We start from the raw sequence: 19,710 nt of genomic DNA, 5'->3' as shown, positions 1-19,710 counted from the left end.
AGCTGGGCCCCCCAGGGCGGATCCCCGCGGGATCAGGCCGGGATCCCTCTCCTGGGATCCCCCCCCCTCCCCGGGATCAGGTTTCCCGGCCGCGTTAGGGTTGGGCGGAGCCTTTATGACCCTCACAGGGCGCCGTCCACCGCGGGTCACGTGACCGCGCTCGGCCCGCCGCAACATGGCGGCGCCCATGTGAGGGGCGGCGCGGAGGATGCGCGGGGCTGTGCGGGCGGGTGAGCGGAGGGTACCGGCGGGGGGGGGGGCGGGGCCTGAAGGGGCGTGACCGGTGGGGTGGGGTGGGGTCTGGCGGGGCGCGGGCGGGATTTGGGGGCGCCCGGCCTTGTCCCGTGCCACGTGTTGAGGAGACTGTCCCCGCTCTGTCCCCCCCGGTCCCGCCTTGGGCGTCTGACCCCGGCCCCTCTGGGGGCTCCATGTTCCCCCGCTGCCCCCCTTTTCTGGGCCTCGCCTCTCGCTCCCGCTTTTCGGGGCTTTCCCCAGCCTCCCCCATTTCCCCGGGCCCCCAAACCGCCCCATCTCCCCCAGGGCCGCTCCGTTAACCCGCAGCGTTAATCCGCCCCCCAGCAGCCGCCTTCAGCACCTTTTGCAGAGCCAGCCCGGGCCCCCTCCGCGCTCCCCCTGCCATGGACGGGGTCTCCCCCAACGGCTCCGGGCCCCCCCCAGGCGCGGGGGGGCCCCCCCGGGCCGGCGGGGCGCTGATCTCCGAGGGCCGAGCCACCATCCTCTTCCCCAGCGCCAACGAGGTCTTCTACAACCCCGTGCAGGGCTTCAACCGCGACCTGACGTGAGCGGGGCTGGGGGGCCCGGGGGTCCTGGGAGGGTCGTGGGGGGCTCGGGTTTGTCCTAGCGGGGTCATGGCGGGGCTCTGGGGTGTCCCAGGAGAGTCCGGGGGGGCCACGGGGTTGTCCCCGGGGGCTCTGAGGTGTCCTGGGAGGATCGTGGGGGCTCTGGGCTGCCCCAGGGGGACCATGGCGGGCTTGGGGTTGTCCCCACCCGCCCCAGCAGGGTCCCTGACGCCGCGTCCCCCCCAGCTGCGCCATCATGACAGAGTTCGCTCGGCTCCAGCTGCAGCCGAAGGGGATCAGGGGTAGGTACCCTCTCGGGGTCCCCGTCCCCTGCGCTCGCCCTTGGCCCTGTCCTCGGGGTCCCCGTCCCCAGGGCTCTGCTCTGCCACCAGGCCCCCCTCTCTTTTCCAGTCATCCTCCCCGGGGAGGAGAAGACGGGCGCGGGCAGCCCCCAACCGCCAGAAGACGGTGACGGTGACACCGCGCCTGCGCCCGACGGCCCCGAGGCCCCGCGGACGGCGAAGCCGGGAGAAGTGTGCGAGGTGCTGGGGGGGGCTGTGGGGAAGGGGGGGGGGGGGCGACTGCTGCGTCCCCTCCGTCCCCAGTCGGGGTCTCTGCCCCGCCGGCCCCCTGAGCCCCCGTCGGCATCGCTCTCTCCCCGCAGGGAGGGCTGCGGGTCCTGGAGGCGCTGGCGGCCTCGGGGCTCCGCTCCATCCGCTTCGCCAAGGAGGTGCCGGGGCTGCGGGCCGTGGTGGCCAACGACTTCTCAGCCCGGGCAGTGGAGCTGATGAGCCGCAACGTGGCCTTCAACGGGGTGGGGGACCTGGTGGTCCCCCGCATGGCCGACGCCAGGTACCCCCTCTGTGCTGCTTCCCGGCAGCCCACCCCGAAGCCCGCTGGGGAGTGGGACGCTGTGGTTCACCCCCCAGCACCCTCGGGACACCCTGTCCGTGGCCCTGACCACCCTGGTGGTCTCACTAGGGTTTTCCCCCTGTACTGGGGGGCCCCAGACTGGTCCCAGCAGCCCCACAGGGGTGGCTAGAGGGGACATCCCATCCCCCTGCCCCGAGGGATGCAGCCCCAAAGTGGGGCTGGTTTGTGGGGACCCCACCAGTCCCCTCCTAGTGCGTGCTGGGCAGAGGCATTGGTTCCTGTGGGGTTTCCCCAGGACCAGGGTGGGTCTGGGGGCCCGTTGGGGCCCCCATTGCTCCAGGACCCTCCTTTCCCCCCCAGGATGCTGATGTACCAGTGCAAGGTGGACAAGGAGCCCTTTGACGTGATCGACCTGGACCCCTATGGCAGCCCCGCACCCTTCCTGGACGCCGCTGTGCAGGCTGTGAGCGAAGGAGGTGAGCGGCAGAGGCTGGGGAGGGGGCGGGGGGTGTCCCGGGGGTCACCCCGGCAGCACCCTGACCTTGTCCCCCGGCCAGGGCTGCTCTGTGTCACCTGCACGGACATGGGCGTGATGGCGGGGAACAGCGCCGAGACGTGTTACAGCAAGTACGGGGCCGTGTCCCTCAAGGGCAAGTTCTGCCACGAGATGGTGAGTGCTGGGCGGGGGGGGGGGGGTCCTTGAGACCACCACGCTCTTGCCGGCAGCAGAGGGTGGGGGGCAGCAGGTCAGGGCCATCCCGTATGTCCCCCCCCAGGCCCTCCGCATCATCCTGCACAGCCTGGACAGCCGCGCCAACTGCTACCAGCGCTTCATCGTGCCGCTGCTCTCCGTCAGTGCCGACTTCTACATCCGTGTTTTCGTGCGGGTCTTCACGGGCCAGGCGAAGGTGAAGGCCTCGGCCAGGTGAGGGGGGGGACACTCACGGGGGGGCCATGGGGGGGTCCTGCACCCTCCTGCTGTCCCTGACCCCCCCCTTGTCCCGGCAGCAAGCAGGCCCTGGTGTACCACTGCGTGGGCTGCGGCAGCCACCATCTCCAGCGCCTGGGCAAAGTCACGAGCCACGGCACCGGGTACGGTGGGGCTGGGGGGGCGGTGGGGGGCTGTGACAGTGGGGGGCTGCTCACACCTTGGCTTTCCCCTTCCAGCTTCAAGTATGGGGCAGCCACAGGGCCGCCCGTGGGTCCCACCTGCGAGTTCTGCCAGCAGCGGCACCAGGTGGGTGCACATCCCCCTGTCCCCTGCCTCCAGCACCGACCCCCCCTCATCGTGTCCCCCCCAGCTGGGTGGCCCCATGTGGGCCGAGCCCCTGCACGACCCAGCCTTTGTGGAGCGGGTGCTGGCAGCGCTGGAGAGCAGCCCCGGGCGCTTCCAGACAGAGGAGCGGATGCGGGGGATGCTCAGCGTCATCACCGAGGTACCGGGACAGGGAGGGGACCGGCCCTGGACAGGGAGGGGACCGGCCCTGGGGACGGCTCTGGCATCCTGAGCTCGAGGCAGGGCCAAACCCCGCCCCAGATTTTGGGGCTGGCACTGACTCTGCTGCTCCCTGTGTGCCGAGGGCAGGAGCTCAGCGATGTCCCCCTCTACTACACCCTCGACAGCCTCAGCAGCACCATCCACTGCAACACCCCCTCCCTGCTGCAGTTCAGGTCGGGGCACCCCAAACATCCCTTCCTCTGGCTCAAACCCTGTGAATCCTCCACCTCCCCCCCCCAGCCCCATCCCTGCACCCCCCAGCCCCCCCGAGTCTGACCCGCTGCACCCCAGGTCTGCCCTCCTGCACGCCGGCTACCGCGTGTCGCTCTCCCACGCCTGCAAGAACGCCGTGAAGACGGACGCGCCGCCCGCTGTGCTCTGGGACATCATGCGCTGCTGGGTGAGGAGGGGGCTCAGGGACCCCCCCCCCCACCCCCACCCCGGGGCTGAGCTGAACACACCCTCCTCATCTCCCCCAGACCAAGATCCACCCCGTGAAGCGTGAGCGGCTCACGGAGACCAGCCCGGCTGCCCGCATTCTCTCCGTGGAGCCCACGTATGACGAGGGAGAGAGGGGGGACCCGCTGATCCCCCCAAAATGATCCTGACCCCCCCCCCTTCACCCTCCCAGGTTCCAGGCCTCCTTCGTCCTCCGTGACGATGCCAACCCCAGCTCCAGAAAACGGGGCTTGAAGCGGTTCCCGGAAAACCCCGAAGCCTTTTGGGGTCCCAAAGCCAGGGCCAAGGCTGGGTAAGGGCAGGAGGGGCTTCTCGGGCGTCCGATTTTGGGGTTGGGCTGCCAGCAGCCACCCTCAAACCTTCTCAAAGAGCCCCCCATGTTTTCCCAGGACAGACAATAAGGCCCCCAAAAAAAGCAGGGGGAGGGAAGGGTCCCTTGTTCTCGCCTTTTAGGGGGGCATGTCTCTGCCCCCCCTCACCCCGCATCCCCCCCCCCAGGGGCGGCATCTCTCCCTCCCTCCAGGAGAAGCGGAAACGACACCAGAACAAACGGACGGAGCGGACAGACGACAGCACCAGCCTGAAAAACTTCCCCTGCAAACGCTTCAAGGAGGTGGGTCGGGAACAAGGGGGGGCCAGCCCTGGCGCAGGGCACAGCCCCCTCACCCACCTCCTCTCCCACAGGGAAACTGCTCCTTGGGCACCCAGTGCCGTTACTCGCACGAGGGGGAGGCCCCAGCCGCCCCCCAGCCCTGACGCCGCCTCTCGCCCCGATTAAACCGTGCCTGAGAAAAAAATCTCGTGGTTTTTAATGCACTTGCGAGGGAGGGGGGCGGGGGCAGAGCCCCCCGGTCAAGCCGGGGCCACTCACGCCCCCCCCGGGCCAGCTCCAGGCACCTTGTACTGCACTGTGGCCAGGAAGGTCCTGATCTCCATGGGCTGCAGCGTGACCCGGCTCGGGTCCAGTTTGGGGACTGGCGGGGGCTGGGCCGGACCTGGGAGAAGAGGGGAGGGGTGAGGAGAGGCTCCAGCCCCCCCAGAGCCCCCCCAGACCCCCCAGTACCTGTAGCCGGGGTCCAGACCAGGCGGGAGATGGCATTGAGTGGCAGGTCGGCTCCTAGGCTCATCTCCTGCACGGAGGTGACGGTGAAAGCCGAGAAGAGGTTCTGTGAGAGGGGGAAAAAACCCCTTCAGCGACCACCCCATATCTGTCCCTGGGGGTGGGATCGCCTCCAGGACCGGGGATCAGCCCCGGGAGCCCCTCGAGCCGGGGGCAGGCTGAGCTGAGGGGGGAGCCTGGCCACAGGGTCGGCTCCTGGCCGGGCTCGGCTCACCAGGAGGTCGACGGTGACGGGCTGGGAGCTGTTGGCACTCTCCCCCCTCTCAAACTGGTGCTCCAGCCGCAGCAGGAGGGTGCCGGCGTCCCCGGGTGCCAGCGTCAGGAGGTGGACGTTGTGGGGCAGCTCCTGCCGCAGCGCCGAGAACTGCAGGGAGAGGGTGAGGGCGAGGGGACGCCGCAGCAGCCCCCCTTCCCTCCCCAGGCAGCCCCCTCCCCACCTCACCTGCCGCAGGCCGGGCTGACCACGGCGGTAGGACGGGCCCCCGCCGGGCGCCAGCACCGCGTAGGGTGCCATGAACAGCTCCTGCGCCAGGAGCCGGTGCTGGTCGGCTGACGACTCCACTGTGTCGAGGAGGACGAGGTGGCGGCCGCGGACCACCAGCCCCTGCTTGTCGGCTCCCAGCTCGACCAGCGGCTCCCCCACACCCCGGTTGTCGTCGTACAGGAGCCGCCGATGGACCTGGAGGGGATGGCGGTTACATCCCAGCGTGGCCCCTGCCCCCGGGACCGCCTGCACTGCGTCCCCTCACCATGAGCTCCAGGGAGCCGTCGAAGATGCTGCTGCCGCCCTGCGAGCGATCCGTCAACACCGTCAGCTGGAACTTCTTGTCCTGCGGGCAGGGAGGGAAGGGCCGTGGGTGCGATGAGCTCTGCCCCGGGCTCAGTCCCCTGCTTCCCTGCCACCACCCCAAAGCCGGTACCTTGATGAAGATGCGGCTGTTAACGGGGTAGTAATTCCCTGCCACAGGCTCTGTCTGGCTCAGGTTCCACGTGGGACGGTAGTCACGCCTGGGGACGAGGCAGAGCCCAGTTACGGGGAGGGGGACAGGGGTCTCGGGGGGCCACGGCAAGTGCCCGGTCCAGCCCCGACCTGCGCTCCAGGATCTGCCGCCCATTGGAGTCGGTGTAGAAGCGAGCATCCGTCTGCAGCGTCGTCTCAAAGCGGCTGATGATCTCCTTGCCCCAGCCGTCCCTGGGAGAGGCAGGGGGTGAGCGGGGGGCTCCAAGGGGGCCCCCCATCCCCAGGGGCTCCCCGTCCCTAACTCACGCCACGGGGATGGGCCCCACGGTCCACTCCAGCTCCACGTAGGGCCGCCCTGCATGGAGCCGCACCACCTGGGAGCACCACGAGGAGAAGTTCTGGTGGACCTCCTGCACCAGCGTGTTCTGCAAGGGACACGGAGCGGGGCTCAGCACCCTGGGGACAACCCCACCCCAGGGACGCCCCCGGGGACGCCAGCCCCACCACCCACCTTCACCACGTGCGTGGAGACCCGCTTGGAGCCAGAGACAGGGATGGGCTCGGAGCTGTTGGGGCGGAAGATGTAGGCGCCAGAGGCCTGGGTGCTCTGGTCATTGCCGACGCTGGCATTGTACCTGCGGCGAGAGGAGGAGGGGTGGTGGAGGAAGGTCCCGCACGAGGGACCCGGGTATCCAGGCCCCACCAGCACTCACCAGTAGAAGCTCTGGAAGACGGGCAGCGAGATGCTCTTGTCCAGGTTCTGGATCTCCTTCAGGTGCCCGGTGAGGGGGTCGAAGAGCACCCGGATGTGCTGCGGGGCCGGATGGCGGCGGGTCAAGCATCTGCCCTGTGTCCGCTCAGCCCATTCCTGCTCCCCCAGTTCCTCCCATCACCCCGGGACTGGTTTAACTGGGCCAACGGAGGTGTGACCACCTGGGGCTGAAGGACAGGGGTTTTCTGCCCCGGGCACCGGCTCCAGCCCCCAGGACCCTGCGGGGACAGACCCCAAACTGCATCCACCCAGCGCCCAACACTTGTGGGGGAAATGCATCCTCCCCAGCGGGACCATACCTCATTCTGGATCTCCCGAGGCTGCGACAACACCGGGGTCCGGGCGGGGTGTGCACGGGGGTCCCCGCGGTTCAGCCGGGAGACGGTGAAGGTGCTGAAGCCCAGGGGGGGTGCGGAGGCCTGGAAGAGGAGCTCCCACGTGGCGCTGCCGCTGTCCCTCCGCAGCCGGCGGGTGAAGTTGGAGACCGGGACGACCTGGGGACAGGCAGGGAGGGTCAGGGAGGGAAGCGGGCGGGTGGGGGGGACGCAGCAGCTGGCCTGGGCTCACCTCGCTGGGTACAGGCTGGCCCTGGGGGTCTGTCACCGCATAGGACGCCCCATTGACCGGCAGCCGGATGGGCCAGGACACACGGCGGCCCAGGGGGTTGTAGAGGATGACGGTGAACTGAGGGACAGAGGGACACGGCGCGTTAGCCCTGCCGGGACCTCGCAGCCCCCCTCCAGCCCCCCGCCGAGGTGCTCACGCGGCCGGCCGCCTCCGTCAGGGGACAGACGCTGACATTGAGGGCGTTGCAGAAGACAAAGTTCTCCTTGCTGCCGCCGAGGCTGGCCAGGGCATTGGCGACCAGGAGCTGCCGGGACCACGGGACGGTTATGCGGCACAGCCGGTAACGAGGGCCGCTCACTGACCCGTCCCCCCAAAACCACGGCCACCAGCTCCCGTCCTCTGGCCACCCAGATCCCAGCTTGTCCACAAAACACTGCCCAGGGCCAGAGGCTCGTCCCCAAAACGGCCACCGGCTCCTGTCCCCCCAGATACCAGTTCACCCCCACCAGACACCAGTTTGCCCTATGGACGTGATGCTGGTTCACCCCCAGCTGCTAGCCCTGGCTCTGCACCCCCAAAACCCCATCTTGTCCCCCCAAAATGGGCAGCCAGGCCCTACCTGGCAGCTTTCCCACCCCGCCGCCAGCTGCCTGGCATAGTCGTCGGCCACGTGCTGCTTCTCAGTGCCGGTCACGGCGTCATGGTGCTGGGCCACAGCAACGGCTTCGCCTGCCAGGGCGAGGGGTGAGGGGACATCAGGGACATCCAAGGGGGTCCCCGGGGGCCCGGTGCTGGCGCTTACGGAGCACGGAGCTGTTCCCAGGCCCGTAGGGACCCTCCCGCGCCGCCGGCCCTGCCAAAGCCTCCAGCTGGCTGCAGATCTGCCGGGAGGGAAGGGAGGGTCAGGGAGGGGGACCCGGCATTTGGGAGGGGGGACCCTGGCCCCCGGGCCGCCGTCCCACCTGGAGAAAGTTGTTGCTGAGACGCTCGTAGCGCTTGAAGGCGGGTCGGCTGGTGAAATAGCCCGTCCAGAACTGGTGGGGGCCATCTGCATAGGGGAAGAAGTCATCCGTCTTCAGGGACCTGCGGGAAAGCCAGGCTGCATCCGTCCATCTGTCCGTCTGTCCTGCCCGGACACCTGGGTTCCCCCTCGCCCCGCTGGCCTCACCAGGAGAGGTTGGCCCGGTGCAGCTCCCAGAGGTAGCAAGATGGCGTGGAGTAGAGGACGTGGACGCGGCTGCCGTTGGCTTGCTGGAAAAGCCGGGGAGGCGGTGAGACAGGGCTGGAGAGGGGGCAGGGGACACGGGGGGACATGGAGGGGGACACGGGGGCGACCCCGCTCACCCGGGCATTGACGTGGGTGATGAGCTTGTCCATGTTCTTGAACCACAGGTTGGCGTTCTCGTAGTGGAAGTCGGAGCCCATCGTCATGATGATGTGGTTGGTGCGGTAGCGCTCGGCCTGGGGGGGGGGGGGGTGGGACAAGTCAGCACCCCCTGTCCTGGGGGGAAAACCTGGTGTCCAGGACCCCCCACCCCTACCCCAGGGAGCACCCCACGGCCGGGGGGGACCCACCTGGCTGGCAGCGATCTGCAGGAAGGTGGAGACGATGCCGTCCACGTTGTTCTCCTCGCTGTCCTCGTCCACCACGGGGGGGTCAGAGCAGAGCTGGTCCCAGCAGAACCCCGACGGCGGGTTGTAGACGTTGGGGAGGATGCCTGGGGACAGTCACCCCCTCGGTCAGCTCGGGGACGGGGCGGCTGGGCTGGGGACAGGGTTGGGATCAGCCAGACGGAGAACGGGGTCTTCCCTGGGGACAAGGAAAAATCCCGGAGGGGACCCGGAGGACGGTGACAGCCCCAGGAGGGGACAGCAGACCCAGGAAGGGAGAGAGGGACAGGGGGGACAGGTCACCCTCAGGAAGGGAGGGGAAGGGGACGGGGAGGGCTCAGGGGATGGGCAGCACCCAGTGGGGCACCCTGGGACAGGGCCAGCCCCCAGGGAAGGCACAGGGGGGACCCGAGGGACCCCCAGCCCCAGGAGGGACCCCAGCCCCATCCCACCGGTGAAGAGGTCGGCGGCGGGGGGCGGCAGGCTGCCGCTCGCCCGCCAGAGCAGCTCCATCTCCCGCAGCTCCTCCCGCGTCGCCTTGTCCTGGTGGTCCACACGCCCCACGAACAGCCCGTCGTAGCCCATCTGCGGGGAGGAGGGGGTCAGCCCGGACGCCGGGGTCCCCCGCGGGGCCGGGGGGGGGGGCGGGGGGGGTCCCACCTGGGCGAAGATGGCGGCCAGCTGGCGGGAGTGCCCGAAGGGGTCGATCTGCCAGGCCACGCGGGGGGTGCCGCAGGCCCCGAACTCCCGGCGCAGGAAGCGGCGGCCGAGCGCCAGCTGCTCGATGGCGGGGCTGTAGTGGGCTGCTGCCTCGTCGCTCATGCACCAGCCCCCCCCCACGAACTCCAGGCGCCCTGCGGGGACGGGGGGGGTGGCTCGGGGACCGCGGCACCTCACACCGGCAGCACCCCGAGTCCGTGGGGGCCACCCCAGGGTCCTCACCCTCCCGCCGGCCCCCGTGCCCCCTCAGAGGCGCATCCCCACGCACCCCCCGTGCCCATCTCACCCCAGGGACACCCCGGTCCCTCCCCGGGTCCCTGTGCACCCCCTATAACCCCCCAGAGACACCTCAGTCCCCCTCCACGTCCCTGTGCAGCCCCTGTTCTCCGGGGACAAACCAGCACCCCCTAAATACCTGTAGGGACACCCCAGTACCCCCTGCAAGTCCCCGTCCCCAGGGCACCCCAGCCCTGTCCCCCTCCACGTCCTCCAAGGAACACCCCAGTTGTTGTCCCATGTCCCTGTGGGCCCCCAAGGACACCCCAATTCCCCCTCCATGTCCCCGTGACCCTCAGAGACACCCCAGCCCCCCTCCGTCCCTGTGTGCCCCCATGCCCACGTCCCCCTCCAGGGACACCCCCAACACCCCTCCCAGCAGCAGACACCCTCCCCCCGCCCCGGAAAACCCCCCCCGCACCCTGCTCGACGAGCTGGCGCACGGTGCGGCGCGTGGCCTCGTCCTGCTGCCGCCACCAGCGGGCCAGGAAGGCCACCTCGACGTAGATGAAGCGGCGGGAGGGGTTGGCCACCAGCTGGGCCACCACCGAGTCCAGGATGTACTGCACCCCCGCGTGCTGCACCTCGTTACGCACTGACGGGGTCAAGGGGGGGGGCACAGGGTCAGGGCACGGTACGGGATACAGGGTCACGGCAACATCCGTGGGGACACAGGTGACATCCGGGGATTGTGGGGGTCACAGCACAGGGGGGACAGGGTCATGGCAATGTCCAGGGGACACAGGGGGGGACACACAGAAAGGTCCAGGGGTCCCAGCACTGCGCCGAGGGGCAAAAACAAGAGGCAAACCGGGGTCACAACACCGCGCTGGGGACAAGCGGGCTCCTGTCCCCGTCCCAGGGGCAGGGTTTGTCCCTCCACCCCCAACCACCCCCTCCGGGAGGCCGCAGGCTCCATCTCCGGCACTTGGCGTCCCTTCGCCCCCACGCTGGCCTCGCCGAGCGTCACCTCCACCCCCACAGCGGCCTCGGAGGTGTCGCCTCCGTCCCTGCAGGCGCTGCAGTGGCCTTGGGGACGTCACCGCCCCTCCCTGGCCCCGCGGTGGAGGGGACACCCACCTCCGTAGAAGTACTGCTCCACCGTCTTGAGCCAGCCCACGTCATCGTGCGTGTGGGGCACCAGGTGCACGTTGAGGAGGTCGGGGCGAGTGGGCGGACACGACTGCAGGCGCAAGCGGAGTCCCTGAGGGCTCGTACGGGGCTGTGCCTACACCCCACGTCCCCCCCCTTGCCCACCCCCCAAAATTGTTTCCGGAAAAAGCCGTTGGGTTGCGGGAGAGGATGCAAACGGCTGCTAAAAACCAACAGCCAGGACGCCAGGGTCCCCCCCTGCAGTGACAGCCTGGCTGGGGCGTGTGACTGTCGCTGTCCAGCCGTGCCCCAGGCACCCCGGGACCCCAAATCTTCCTCTTCCTCCCCTAGGGCCCCCATCCCAGCCCCTCCCCAGTGCTCCCAGTCCCAGTCCAGGCCAGACCCCAATCCCTTCCCATTCTCCAGGCCCAAACTGTCCCAGTTTCCCTCTCCCAGCCCCCGCCTGCTCCCCCTATCTGATCTCTCCCAGTTCCCCCAGTCCCAGCCCAGCTGCCCCATCCACGTTTCCCCAGTTCCCTTCAGTCTCTCCTGGTATCCCAGCTCCCCCAGCCCAGTCCCTCCCTGTCCCAGCTCCTCCCAGTCGCCCCCCAGTCCCTCCCGGGTTCCCAGCTCCCCCACCACGATCTCGCCCCGCTCCCCGGTTTCCCCCAGTCTCTCCCAGTCCCCGTTTCCTCAGGCGCTCCCAGTGCCTCCCAGTTCCCCCAGTCCATCCCAGTGTCCCCAGTGCCTCCCAGTTCCCCCAGTCCCTCCCGGTTCCCGTTCCCCAGGACGCTCCGGTGCCGCCCCAGCCTCTCCCGGTGCCCCCGGCGGCTCCCCGGCCCAGACCCCCGGGCCCACCTGGTACCCGCAGCCCGAGGCCGCCGCAGCCCCGAGGAGGAGGAGGAGGAGGAGGAGCAGAGCCGCCGCCCCGGGCACCGCCATGCCGCTCGCGGGGGCGGTCATGTGACCACCCGTTCACATGACGCGGGGGGCTCCCCGCCCCGCCCCTCCTCTGGGCCAGCGGGAGCCAATGGACGGCGAGGGGCGGGGGAAGCGAAGGCGGGGCGTAGCGGAATGCCGCGAAGACCCCCACGGGCGGGGCGGTGACATAACGGACTGGCGCCAATGAGGAGGAGGAGTGCCCACGATTGACACCGCGAGTCCCTCCTCCCCGGGCGGGCGTTAGCAACGGCTCCTCCCGCGGCGGGAGAACGCCCGGTAGCCAATGACGTGTGGCAGCTCCCGAAACCCCGCCCCCGCCGAGCCGTGGTCGGCGGAGAGCGAGAGACGGGCAGCTCTCTCCTCCAATGGGGCGTCGAGGAGCCGGCTCCCTCACAGAGGCGACGGCGCCGGGGTGCTGAGGGGAGCCTTCAGCCCTGGCTGCCCCCGGGGCTCCCCTCAGCGCCCCCCGGGCCTTCCCTTAGCCCTCGGGGCTCTGCCGCCTCCATGGCTCCCCTCGGCCCCCAGGGCTCCCCTTGGGCCCCCCAGGACTCCGCCAGCCCTCACACCCCATTGCTCCCTCAGACTCCTGCCGCCTTCACCCACCGTTGCCCCCCACCAGGCCCCCCAGATCCCCCAAGCAGGGTCCCACACCCCTGGGGCTCCCCCATCTGCACCCTAACGCCACGGCTCTGAGCAGGGTCCAGCCCGCGCAGGTACGAACAAGCCACAACGACCACAAGCTCTGCCCCAGCACCCCCTTTATTGTCCCGGCCCCGACACAACCCGTTGCCTCCCCCACGGTGAGCGCCCTCCCCGGGGAACAACACCGGCCGTCACCAGGGCGGGGACATGGGCTGGGGATTCTGCAGGTAGGACATCACCACGGCTGAGATGGAGAGCCTGGAGCGGGGAGAGACACCAGCCCAGCCTTGAGAGCCCCGCAAAACCGGGACGGTCTCCCCACTGTCCCCTCCACAGGGGATGTGGCACCCCGGGGCCGGATCCGGAGCCGCCGGCACTCACATGAAGCTGCTCATCATCTGCTTGGTGTCCTCAGAGCTGCGGGAGTTGGCAAAGCTGATGAAGGAGCAGTAGACGGCGATCCAGGCACACCACTTCAGCTGCGGGCGGAGGGGTATGGCGTGGGGGTCCCTTGGGGACAGCCCCTGTCCCCCTGAATCCACCTGGGGATGGCTCCTGTTCCCCCGAGCCCTCTAGGGATGGCCCCTGTCCCCCTGAACCTCCCTGGGGATGGTCCCTGTCCCCCCTGACCCCCCTGGGGATGGCCCCTGTCCCCCCGAGCCCTCTGGGGATGGTCCCTGTCCCCCTGAACCCCCCTGGGGATGGCCCCTGTCCCCCCAAGCCCTCTAGGGATGGTCCCTGTCCCCCTGACCTCCCTGGGGACAGCTCCTGAGCCCCTGAACCCCCCTGGGGATGGCCCCTGTCCCCATGACCCCCTGGGGACAGCCCCTCCCGCCCCCAAGCCCTCTGGGAACAGCTCCTGTCCACCTGAACCCCCTCCGGGCATGGCCCCTGTCCCCCTGGGGATGGCCCCTGTCCCCCTAAACCCTCTGGGGATGGTCTCTGTCCCCCTGAAGCCCCCTGGGTACAGCCCCTGTCCCCCTGACTGCCCTGGGGACAGCTCCTGAGCCCCTGAACCCCCTGGGGATGGTCCCTGTCCCCCTGAACTCCCTGGGGACGGCCCCTGTCCCCTGAACACCCCTGGGGATGGCCCCTGGCCCCCAAAGCCCTCTGGGGATGGCCCCTGGCCCCTGAACCTCCCTGGAGATGGTCCCTGTCCCCTTGACCGTCCTGGGGACAGCTTCTGAGCCCCTGAACCCCCCTGGGGATGGCCCCTGTCCCCCGAACACCCCTGGGGACAGCCCCTGTCCCCTGAACCCCCTGGGGATGGTCTCTGTCCCCCAAGCCCTCTGGGGATGGCCCCTGTCTCCCCTGACCCCTGGGGATGGCCCCTGGCCCCCTCAGCCACCCCTGACCCCCCTTGGGGTCAGCCCTGGTCCCCCTTGGCCCTCGACCACCGCAGCCCCCGAGAATGGTCTCTGTGCCCCCTCGGCCACCCCAGAACCCCCAGGGACAGCCCTCAGCCCCCAAAATATCACCCCACTGCCCACCCCGGGCCAGTGCCTCCCGGGTGCCCCCCAGGCCAATGCCAGAGCCCCCTGCCCTGTCCAGTGTAGGAGCCCCCCTGGGCCGGGGCCGGGGCCCCCACCTTGAGCATGAGCCCGCACATGCTGAAGACCATCCCCAGCAGGTTCATGTAGTCGGGCGTGGGGTCCTCCAGCGCCGGGTTGGTCTCGGTGGCCGGCGGCTTGTACCTGGGCGAGCGCCGTCAGACGGGCCGGGGCCCCGGTGCCCTCCCGGTGCCCTCCCGATCCCTCCCCGGTCCCTCCAGGTGCCCTCCCGATCCCTCCCCGGTCCCTCCAGGTGCCCTCCCGATCCCTCCCCGGTGCCCTCCCGGTGCCCTCCCGATCCCTCCCCGGTCCCTCCCGGTGCCCTCCCGATCCCTCCCCGGTCCCTCCAGGTGCCCTCCCGATCCCTTCCCGGTCCCTCCCGGTGCCCTCCCGATCCCTCCCGGTGCCCTCCCGATCCCTTCCCGGTCCTTCCCGGTGCCCTCCCGATCCCTCCCCGGTCCCTCCCGGTGCCCTCCCGATCCCTCCCCGGTCCCTCCCGGTGCCCTCCCGATCCCTTCCCGGTGCCCTCCCGATCCCTCCCCGGTCCCTCCAGGTGCCCTCCCGATCCCTTCCCGGTGCCCTCCCGATCCCTCCCCGGTCCCTCCCGGTGCCCTCCCGATCCCTTCCCGGTGCCCTCCCGATCCCTCCCCGGTCCCTCCCGGTCCCTCCCGATCCCTCCCCGGTCCCTCCCGGTGCCCTCCCGATCCCTCCCCGGTGCCCTCCCGATCCCTCCCCGGTCCCTCCCGATCCCTCCCCGGTTCCCCTCCCGATCCCACCTGGCCACCCGCGCCGGTCGCCGCGGGTCCGCCATGCCGCCCCGCCACCCGCTTCCGCCGCCGCCGCCGGAAGAGGCCCCGGCCCCGCTCGCGGCCCCGTTCCCGGCCCCGGCCCCGTTCCCGGCCCGCCATGGCCTTCCCGCGGCCGCGGCCCGCCCGGCCCGAGCTGCCGCGGCGGCGGGTGCGGACGCTGGAGTGCGGGCAGGGCGCCGTGCGGGCCGTCCGCTTCAACGGTGGGAGACGGGGCCGGGGGAGCACAGCGGGACCGGGGGAAGGAGATGGGGACCCGGGGCGGGGGACACGGGGACCCGGGCCCCAGCCCGGGGGCACGGGGACCCCAACTCTTTGATCCCATCCCGGGGGAGGAGGCACAGCCCCGGCCCCGGCCCAGGCGGGAGGAAAGGGGACCCGGGCTCCCGTCCCGGGGCGGGGGGGGGGGGGGAATTGGGGCCCCCAGCTTCTGAGGAGGGAGCGTCCATTTGGGGCGCTGGAGGGTCACCTCAGCCCCCCCCTCCCCAGTGGACGGGAACTACTGCCTGACCTGCGGCAGCGACAAGACCCTGAAGCTCTGGAACCCGCACAAGGGCACGGCGCTGCGCGCCTACCAGGGGCACGGCTACGAGGTGCTGGACGCCACCGGGTAAGGGGCGGGGGGCTGCGAGGACCCCCACCCCTCGGGGACCCCCCAGCCCCACTGACGGGGCGTCCCGGCCCCCCCCAGCTCCTTCGACAACAGCCAGCTCTGCTCCTGCGGCGCCGACAAGACCGTGGTGCTGTGGGACGTGGCCACCGGACAAGTGGTCCGCAAGTACCGGGGACACGCGGGGGTGAGGACACGGGGGCACCGGGGGGGACTCTGGGGGGCCAGGGCTCCCTGCAGGGCACCGACTCCCTCCTTCTCCCACAGAAGGTGAACTGCGTCCAGTTCAATGAGGAGGCCACCATCATCGTGTCCGGTAAGGGAGTCGTCTTGGGGGGCCCTGCCAGCACCAGAGCCCCCCTGACACCCCCTTTCCCCCCCCCGACACCCCCTTTTCCCCCCCCACCCCCCCACCAGGCTCCATCGACTCCACCGTCCGGTGCTGGGACTGCCGCTCCCGCCACCCCGACCCCGTCCAGGTCCTGGATGAGGCCAAGGACGGCGTCTCCAGCGTGAAGGTCTCCGACCACGAGATCCTCTCGGGGTGAGGGACGGGGACGTGCTCGGGGGAACAGGGCCAGCGGGGTCCCCAGGATCGGGGCCCGCGAGCCCCCCAGCGCTAACCCCCCTCTCCGCAGCTCCGTGGACGGTCGCATCCGGCGCTACGACCTGCGCGCCGGCCAGCTCTACTCCGACTACGTAGGGAGTGAGTGAGGGGGTGCGGGATGCCCGGGGCAGGGGGGGGCTCCGCAGTGGGGGGCTCCCCGGGACACCCCCAAACTCCCGTCCACTTCCAGGCCCCATCACCAGCGTCTGCTTCAGCAAGGACGGGCAGTGCGCCCTGGCCGCCAGCCTCGACTCCACCCTGCGCCTGCTGGACAAGGAGACGGGGGAGCTGCTGGGCGAGTACGAGCCCCCTCCCCATGGCCCTGTGCCCCCCCGGGGGGGCCCCGCCTCACCCCGTCCCCCCGGGACCTCCCCCGCAGGTACACGGGCCACCGCAGCACGGCGTACCGGCTGGACTGCGTGCTGAGCGAGCAGGACACCCACGTGGGCAGCGCCTCCGAGGACGGCAACGTCTACTTCTGGGACCTGGTGGAGGTGAGTGCGTGGGTGGGTGGCCAAGCCCCCGCTTTGGGGGAGCCAGGGGAGCCCCCCCCCACATCCTCACCCCCCCCCCCCCGCAGGGCTCGCTGGCGCTCAGCCTGGCGGTGGGCCGCGGCGTGGTGCAGTCCCTCTCCTTCCACCCCACCCTGCCCTGCCTGCTCACCGCCACCGAGGGCCACGTCCAGCTCTGGCGCGAGGAAACCTTCCAGCCCGAGGGGGACGCCGCCACGTGACCCAGGTTTCGGGGGGCGCCGGGGCGCCCCTCTGCGCCCCCCGGTAACGAGGAATAAACCCACGGTGCGGAGGAGCCGCGGTGCTTTATTGGGAGCGCGCGGAGCCGCCCGGACCCCCGAGCGGCTCAAATAAATACAAGTGCTGGGGAGGGGGGAACAGGCGGGCGGGGGCGAGGGCAGAGGGAGGGTGACAGGGACACACGGGACAGGCGGACGGTGGCACGGGGGTCCCAGCTCCCCCGCTCCGGGGAATCGCCCCGCTCTCTCCTGCTCTGTCCGCGCCGGCGTCTGGGGCGCGGGGAGCAGAGCCTGGGGGCATTGAGACGGGAGCCCCTGCAGAGGTAGGGGGGGCTCAGCACCCCCAAACTGGGTGCTCGGCCCCCCGAGGTGGGGGCTCCCCCCTCCCGAGGTGGGGGGCTCACGCCCCGGGGACACCCTGCCGCTGGCTCAGTCTCCCGGCGTCTCCGAGGGGAAGGCGTCGGCTCTCTGGGCGAACGTCTCCGCCACCAGCAGCGGAAAGACCAAAGAGGCGTCGGCGTAGACCTGGGCGCAGGAGAGGGGGTGAGGGTGGGGGAGGCCCCCCCCCGGGAACCCCAGATCCGCCCCCCACCCCCCGGCCCACCTTGACGGGGGTGGCGTCCATCCGGATCTTGCCCCAGGACACGGCCTCGTCCGGCCGCGCCCCTGAGTCGGAGCCGTCGAACTCCTGCGCCGTGTTGACGTAGACGGAGAAGTCGGCCCCGTTCCTCTGCGGGGCGAGAAGCGGGGTGAGCCCCCCCGTGCCCCCTGGGGTGCCCCACGTCCCCTCCCCGTCCTCCAGGACATGGGGGGGGCCCCCGTCCCCCCCCCTCACCATGAGGTTGGCGTTGGCGATGTGGTGCTTCACCAGGCCCCCGCCCAGGATGATCATCCCCGTCTTCCTGGCGAAGATGGCCTGGGTGTTAATGAGGCGCAGGTCTGCGGGCAGAGACGGCCGTCAGGGGACCCCGGCGTCTGGGGGGGACCCCAGTGTCCAGGGGGGGACCCCGGCGTCCGAGGGGGACCCCCCAGGGACCCACTCACCCTCCACGATGTCCAGCACCAGCCCCGGGCGCTTGTAGGAGTGGAAGAAGATCATGTCCCCCAGGGAGCCGTCAGTCAGCGCCGGGCTCAGCACCGGGATGTTGTTCTGGAAAGGGGACGCGGCGACGGGCGATGAGGAGCGGTGACACCCCCGGGACGGAGCAGTGACGCCCGTGGTGACCGTCCCCCGCCCCCACCTACCTTCTGCGCCCAGTAGCAGACCGACTCGGGGTTGTCGATCTCCTTGCCCAGCCGCGCGATCATCTTGGAGGGGGTCCACCTCGCGCCCTGCCGGACCGCCACGCTCAGGACCCCCAGCCGGGGAGGACCCAGGCGTCCGGGCCCCCCGCGCCCACCCCCAGCCGGGGAGGACCCAGGCGTCCGGGGCGGTCACCCCCCACCTGCGTTTCCTGCTCGTCCACCATCCGCTCCAGGATGGGCATCAGCCAGTCCTCGAACTTGCAGTAGTTGTCGTTGGGCACCAGCAGGTTCCCGATCCTGGGGAGGAGGGGACGGGCTCAGCCGGGGAGGGGAGGGGACCCCGGTGCCGGGGAGGGGACCCCGGTGCCCCGTACCTGTTGATGCCGCTCTGGCGCAGGTCCCGGCCCCGCAGGCTGAAGTCCCCGATGTAGGTGGGCGCCAGGCACTTGATGAGATCCTCCTCCACCCCCCCCGCCGTGGTCACCAGCACGTCCACCTGCCCCGGGCGGAGACGGCGTCAGGACCTTGGGGACCCCCGGGACAACCCCAGGGACAAGGAGGGGACACCTCGGGGACAGGGCCGAGCCCCCAGGATCTTCCAGGACACTCCGGAGAGCAAACTGGGAACGCTGGGACCCAGAGGTCCCGAGGGAGCTCTTGAGGACAGAGCTGGCACCTCGTGGACGCCAGACGGACGGGGCTGGGACCTCCGGGACATCCCAGGGACCACGCTGGGAACCCCCAGGGACCTGGGGGACAGCTCGGGGACAGAGTGGGGCCTCCTGGGGACCTCAGGGACCAAGCTGGGAACCCCCCGGATGCCAGAGGGACCTGAGGAACAGCCTGGGGACCTCAGGGACACCCCAGGGAGCGGCGCATCCCTCGGGAACCCTACAGGGACCTCAGGGACAGGGTGGGGACCGTGGGGACAGCCCAGGGGACTCCCCGAGGACCCGCGAGCTCCCCCGGGGACTCTGCCGACGGCCCCGGGGCGGGTGGGACCCCAGACCCTTCCTCCGCGCGAAGCCGCGGGTGCCCGCCCGCTCCCCCCGCACCATGTTGCGCTGCACCAGGAAGCGGATGGTCTCCCGCACGCCGGAGCTGATGAGGTTGGAGGTGAAGCCCAGGAAGATGGTGCAGCCCGAAGGCGGCCGCGGCCCGCCCAGCCCGGCCCGGGCCCGCTCCTCCTCGCTCAGCGGCTCCAGCTTCGCCGCGATCTGCGGGGGCGGGGGGGTCAGGACCGGCTCCGGCCGCGCCCCGGCCCCCTCCCGGCCCCCCGCCGCCCCCGCCGCCCGGCCCCGGCGTCCCCCTCCCCGGCCCCGGCGTCCCCACCATCCGGTGGATCTCGGCGACGGCCTGGGCGAAGCTGGTGGCCTGGAAGCCGGTGGTGCGGAAGGAGCGGAGCAGCGCGGCGTGGTCCGGGCCGTCGGCGAAGTCGTACCCGCGCACCGGGAGGCTCTCGGCCGGGAGGGGCCCGCTCGGCTTCAGCACGGCCCGCAGGGCCTCGGCGGGGGCCTGCCCCGGCGCCGCCATGGGGCTCCGGCCGCCTCACTCGGCCGCGCCGCCGCTGCGCGCCGCCATCTTGGCCCGCCCCCCCAAGGCCGCGCCGCGCACTGCGGCTGCGCGCCGCCATCTTGCTCCGCCCCGCCGCCGAGCCGAGCGCGGCTCGCTCTGCCGTACGGCTGCGCGCCGCCATCTTGAAGGCGGGACGGCGGCCGCGGAGGGGCAAGAGACGCCCGGAAGCGAAATGGCTCGGCTCGGGGGGTGGCGCTGGACCCCGGAACCTCCGTCCCCTGCAGCGCCCCAAA

At 71.1% G+C, this 19,710-nt stretch overlaps 5 protein-coding genes across 9 annotated transcripts; 2 read left to right on the top strand and 3 right to left on the bottom strand.

Moving 5' to 3' along the window:
- The first annotated feature begins 20 nt into the window (after positions 1-20).
- On the top strand, positions 21-4,427 carry TRMT1 (tRNA methyltransferase 1). 4 transcript variants are annotated; one of them, XM_072848295.1, is made up of 17 exons: positions 32-230; positions 580-799; positions 1,047-1,102; positions 1,212-1,342; positions 1,465-1,652; positions 2,034-2,149; positions 2,231-2,343; positions 2,450-2,598; positions 2,682-2,765; positions 2,841-2,910; positions 2,975-3,109; positions 3,259-3,344; positions 3,463-3,571; positions 3,651-3,727; positions 3,803-3,922; positions 4,129-4,243; positions 4,315-4,427. In XM_072848295.1, the coding sequence occupies exons 1-17, from the start codon at positions 209-211 to the stop codon at positions 4,384-4,386; spliced, it is 1,863 nt and encodes a 620-aa protein (XP_072704396.1). In that variant the 5' UTR covers positions 32-208; the 3' UTR covers positions 4,387-4,427. The 4 variants fall into 4 exon arrangements, with proteins under 4 accessions (XP_072704395.1, XP_072704394.1, XP_072704397.1 ...); XM_072848294.1 differs by having other exon boundaries at positions 21-230; positions 583-799; positions 2,682-2,910; XM_072848293.1 differs by having other exon boundaries at positions 21-230; positions 2,682-2,910.
- Positions 4,416-12,075, bottom strand: MAN2B1 (mannosidase alpha class 2B member 1). Its single transcript, XM_072848292.1, has 24 exons — positions 11,608-12,075; positions 10,738-10,840; positions 10,079-10,252; positions 9,322-9,515; positions 9,114-9,246; positions 8,626-8,768; positions 8,395-8,511; positions 8,219-8,301; positions 8,013-8,133; positions 7,853-7,931; positions 7,670-7,779; positions 7,247-7,354; positions 7,051-7,167; positions 6,783-6,977; positions 6,425-6,522; positions 6,223-6,346; positions 6,018-6,136; positions 5,841-5,942; positions 5,671-5,758; positions 5,500-5,580; positions 5,193-5,429; positions 4,965-5,114; positions 4,694-4,796; positions 4,416-4,625 (listed from the first exon to the last, which is right to left on the bottom strand). The coding sequence occupies exons 1-24, from the start codon at positions 11,710-11,712 to the stop codon at positions 4,498-4,500; spliced, it is 3,012 nt and encodes a 1,003-aa protein (XP_072704393.1). The 5' UTR covers positions 11,713-12,075; the 3' UTR covers positions 4,416-4,497.
- A 357-nt stretch (positions 12,076-12,432) lies between these two features.
- WDR83OS (WD repeat domain 83 opposite strand) lies at positions 12,433-14,794 on the bottom strand. The gene is made up of 4 exons (XM_072848302.1): positions 14,660-14,794; positions 13,922-14,027; positions 12,715-12,812; positions 12,433-12,591 (listed from the first exon to the last, which is right to left on the bottom strand). Exons 1-4 carry the CDS (start codon positions 14,692-14,694, stop codon positions 12,525-12,527), a joined length of 306 nt encoding a protein of 101 aa, XP_072704403.1. The 5' UTR covers positions 14,695-14,794; the 3' UTR covers positions 12,433-12,524.
- Positions 14,757-16,713, top strand: WDR83 (WD repeat domain 83). 2 transcript variants are annotated; one of them, XM_072848301.1, is made up of 9 exons: positions 14,757-14,892; positions 15,179-15,299; positions 15,381-15,486; positions 15,567-15,615; positions 15,717-15,843; positions 15,938-16,005; positions 16,097-16,205; positions 16,286-16,400; positions 16,487-16,713. In XM_072848301.1, exons 1-9 carry the CDS (start codon positions 14,790-14,792, stop codon positions 16,637-16,639), a joined length of 951 nt encoding a protein of 316 aa, XP_072704402.1. In that variant the 5' UTR covers positions 14,757-14,789; the 3' UTR covers positions 16,640-16,713. The 2 variants fall into 2 exon arrangements, with proteins under 2 accessions (XP_072704402.1, XP_072704401.1); XM_072848300.1 differs by having other exon boundaries at positions 16,110-16,400.
- On the bottom strand, positions 16,709-19,629 carry DHPS (deoxyhypusine synthase). The gene is made up of 9 exons (XM_072848298.1): positions 19,235-19,629; positions 18,958-19,119; positions 18,277-18,398; positions 18,103-18,199; positions 17,903-17,989; positions 17,702-17,807; positions 17,493-17,596; positions 17,262-17,387; positions 16,709-17,182 (listed from the first exon to the last, which is right to left on the bottom strand). The coding sequence occupies exons 1-9, from the start codon at positions 19,433-19,435 to the stop codon at positions 17,087-17,089; spliced, it is 1,101 nt and encodes a 366-aa protein (XP_072704399.1). The 5' UTR covers positions 19,436-19,629; the 3' UTR covers positions 16,709-17,086.
- Between the last annotated feature and the right edge of the window lie 81 nt (positions 19,630-19,710).

The sequence above is a fragment of the Ciconia boyciana genome, chromosome 31, assembly GCF_034638445.1.
Source record: "Ciconia boyciana chromosome 31, ASM3463844v1, whole genome shotgun sequence".
NCBI lineage: Eukaryota > Metazoa > Chordata > Aves > Ciconiiformes > Ciconiidae > Ciconia > Ciconia boyciana.
This window is presented reverse-complemented; position numbering and strand designations above follow the sequence as displayed.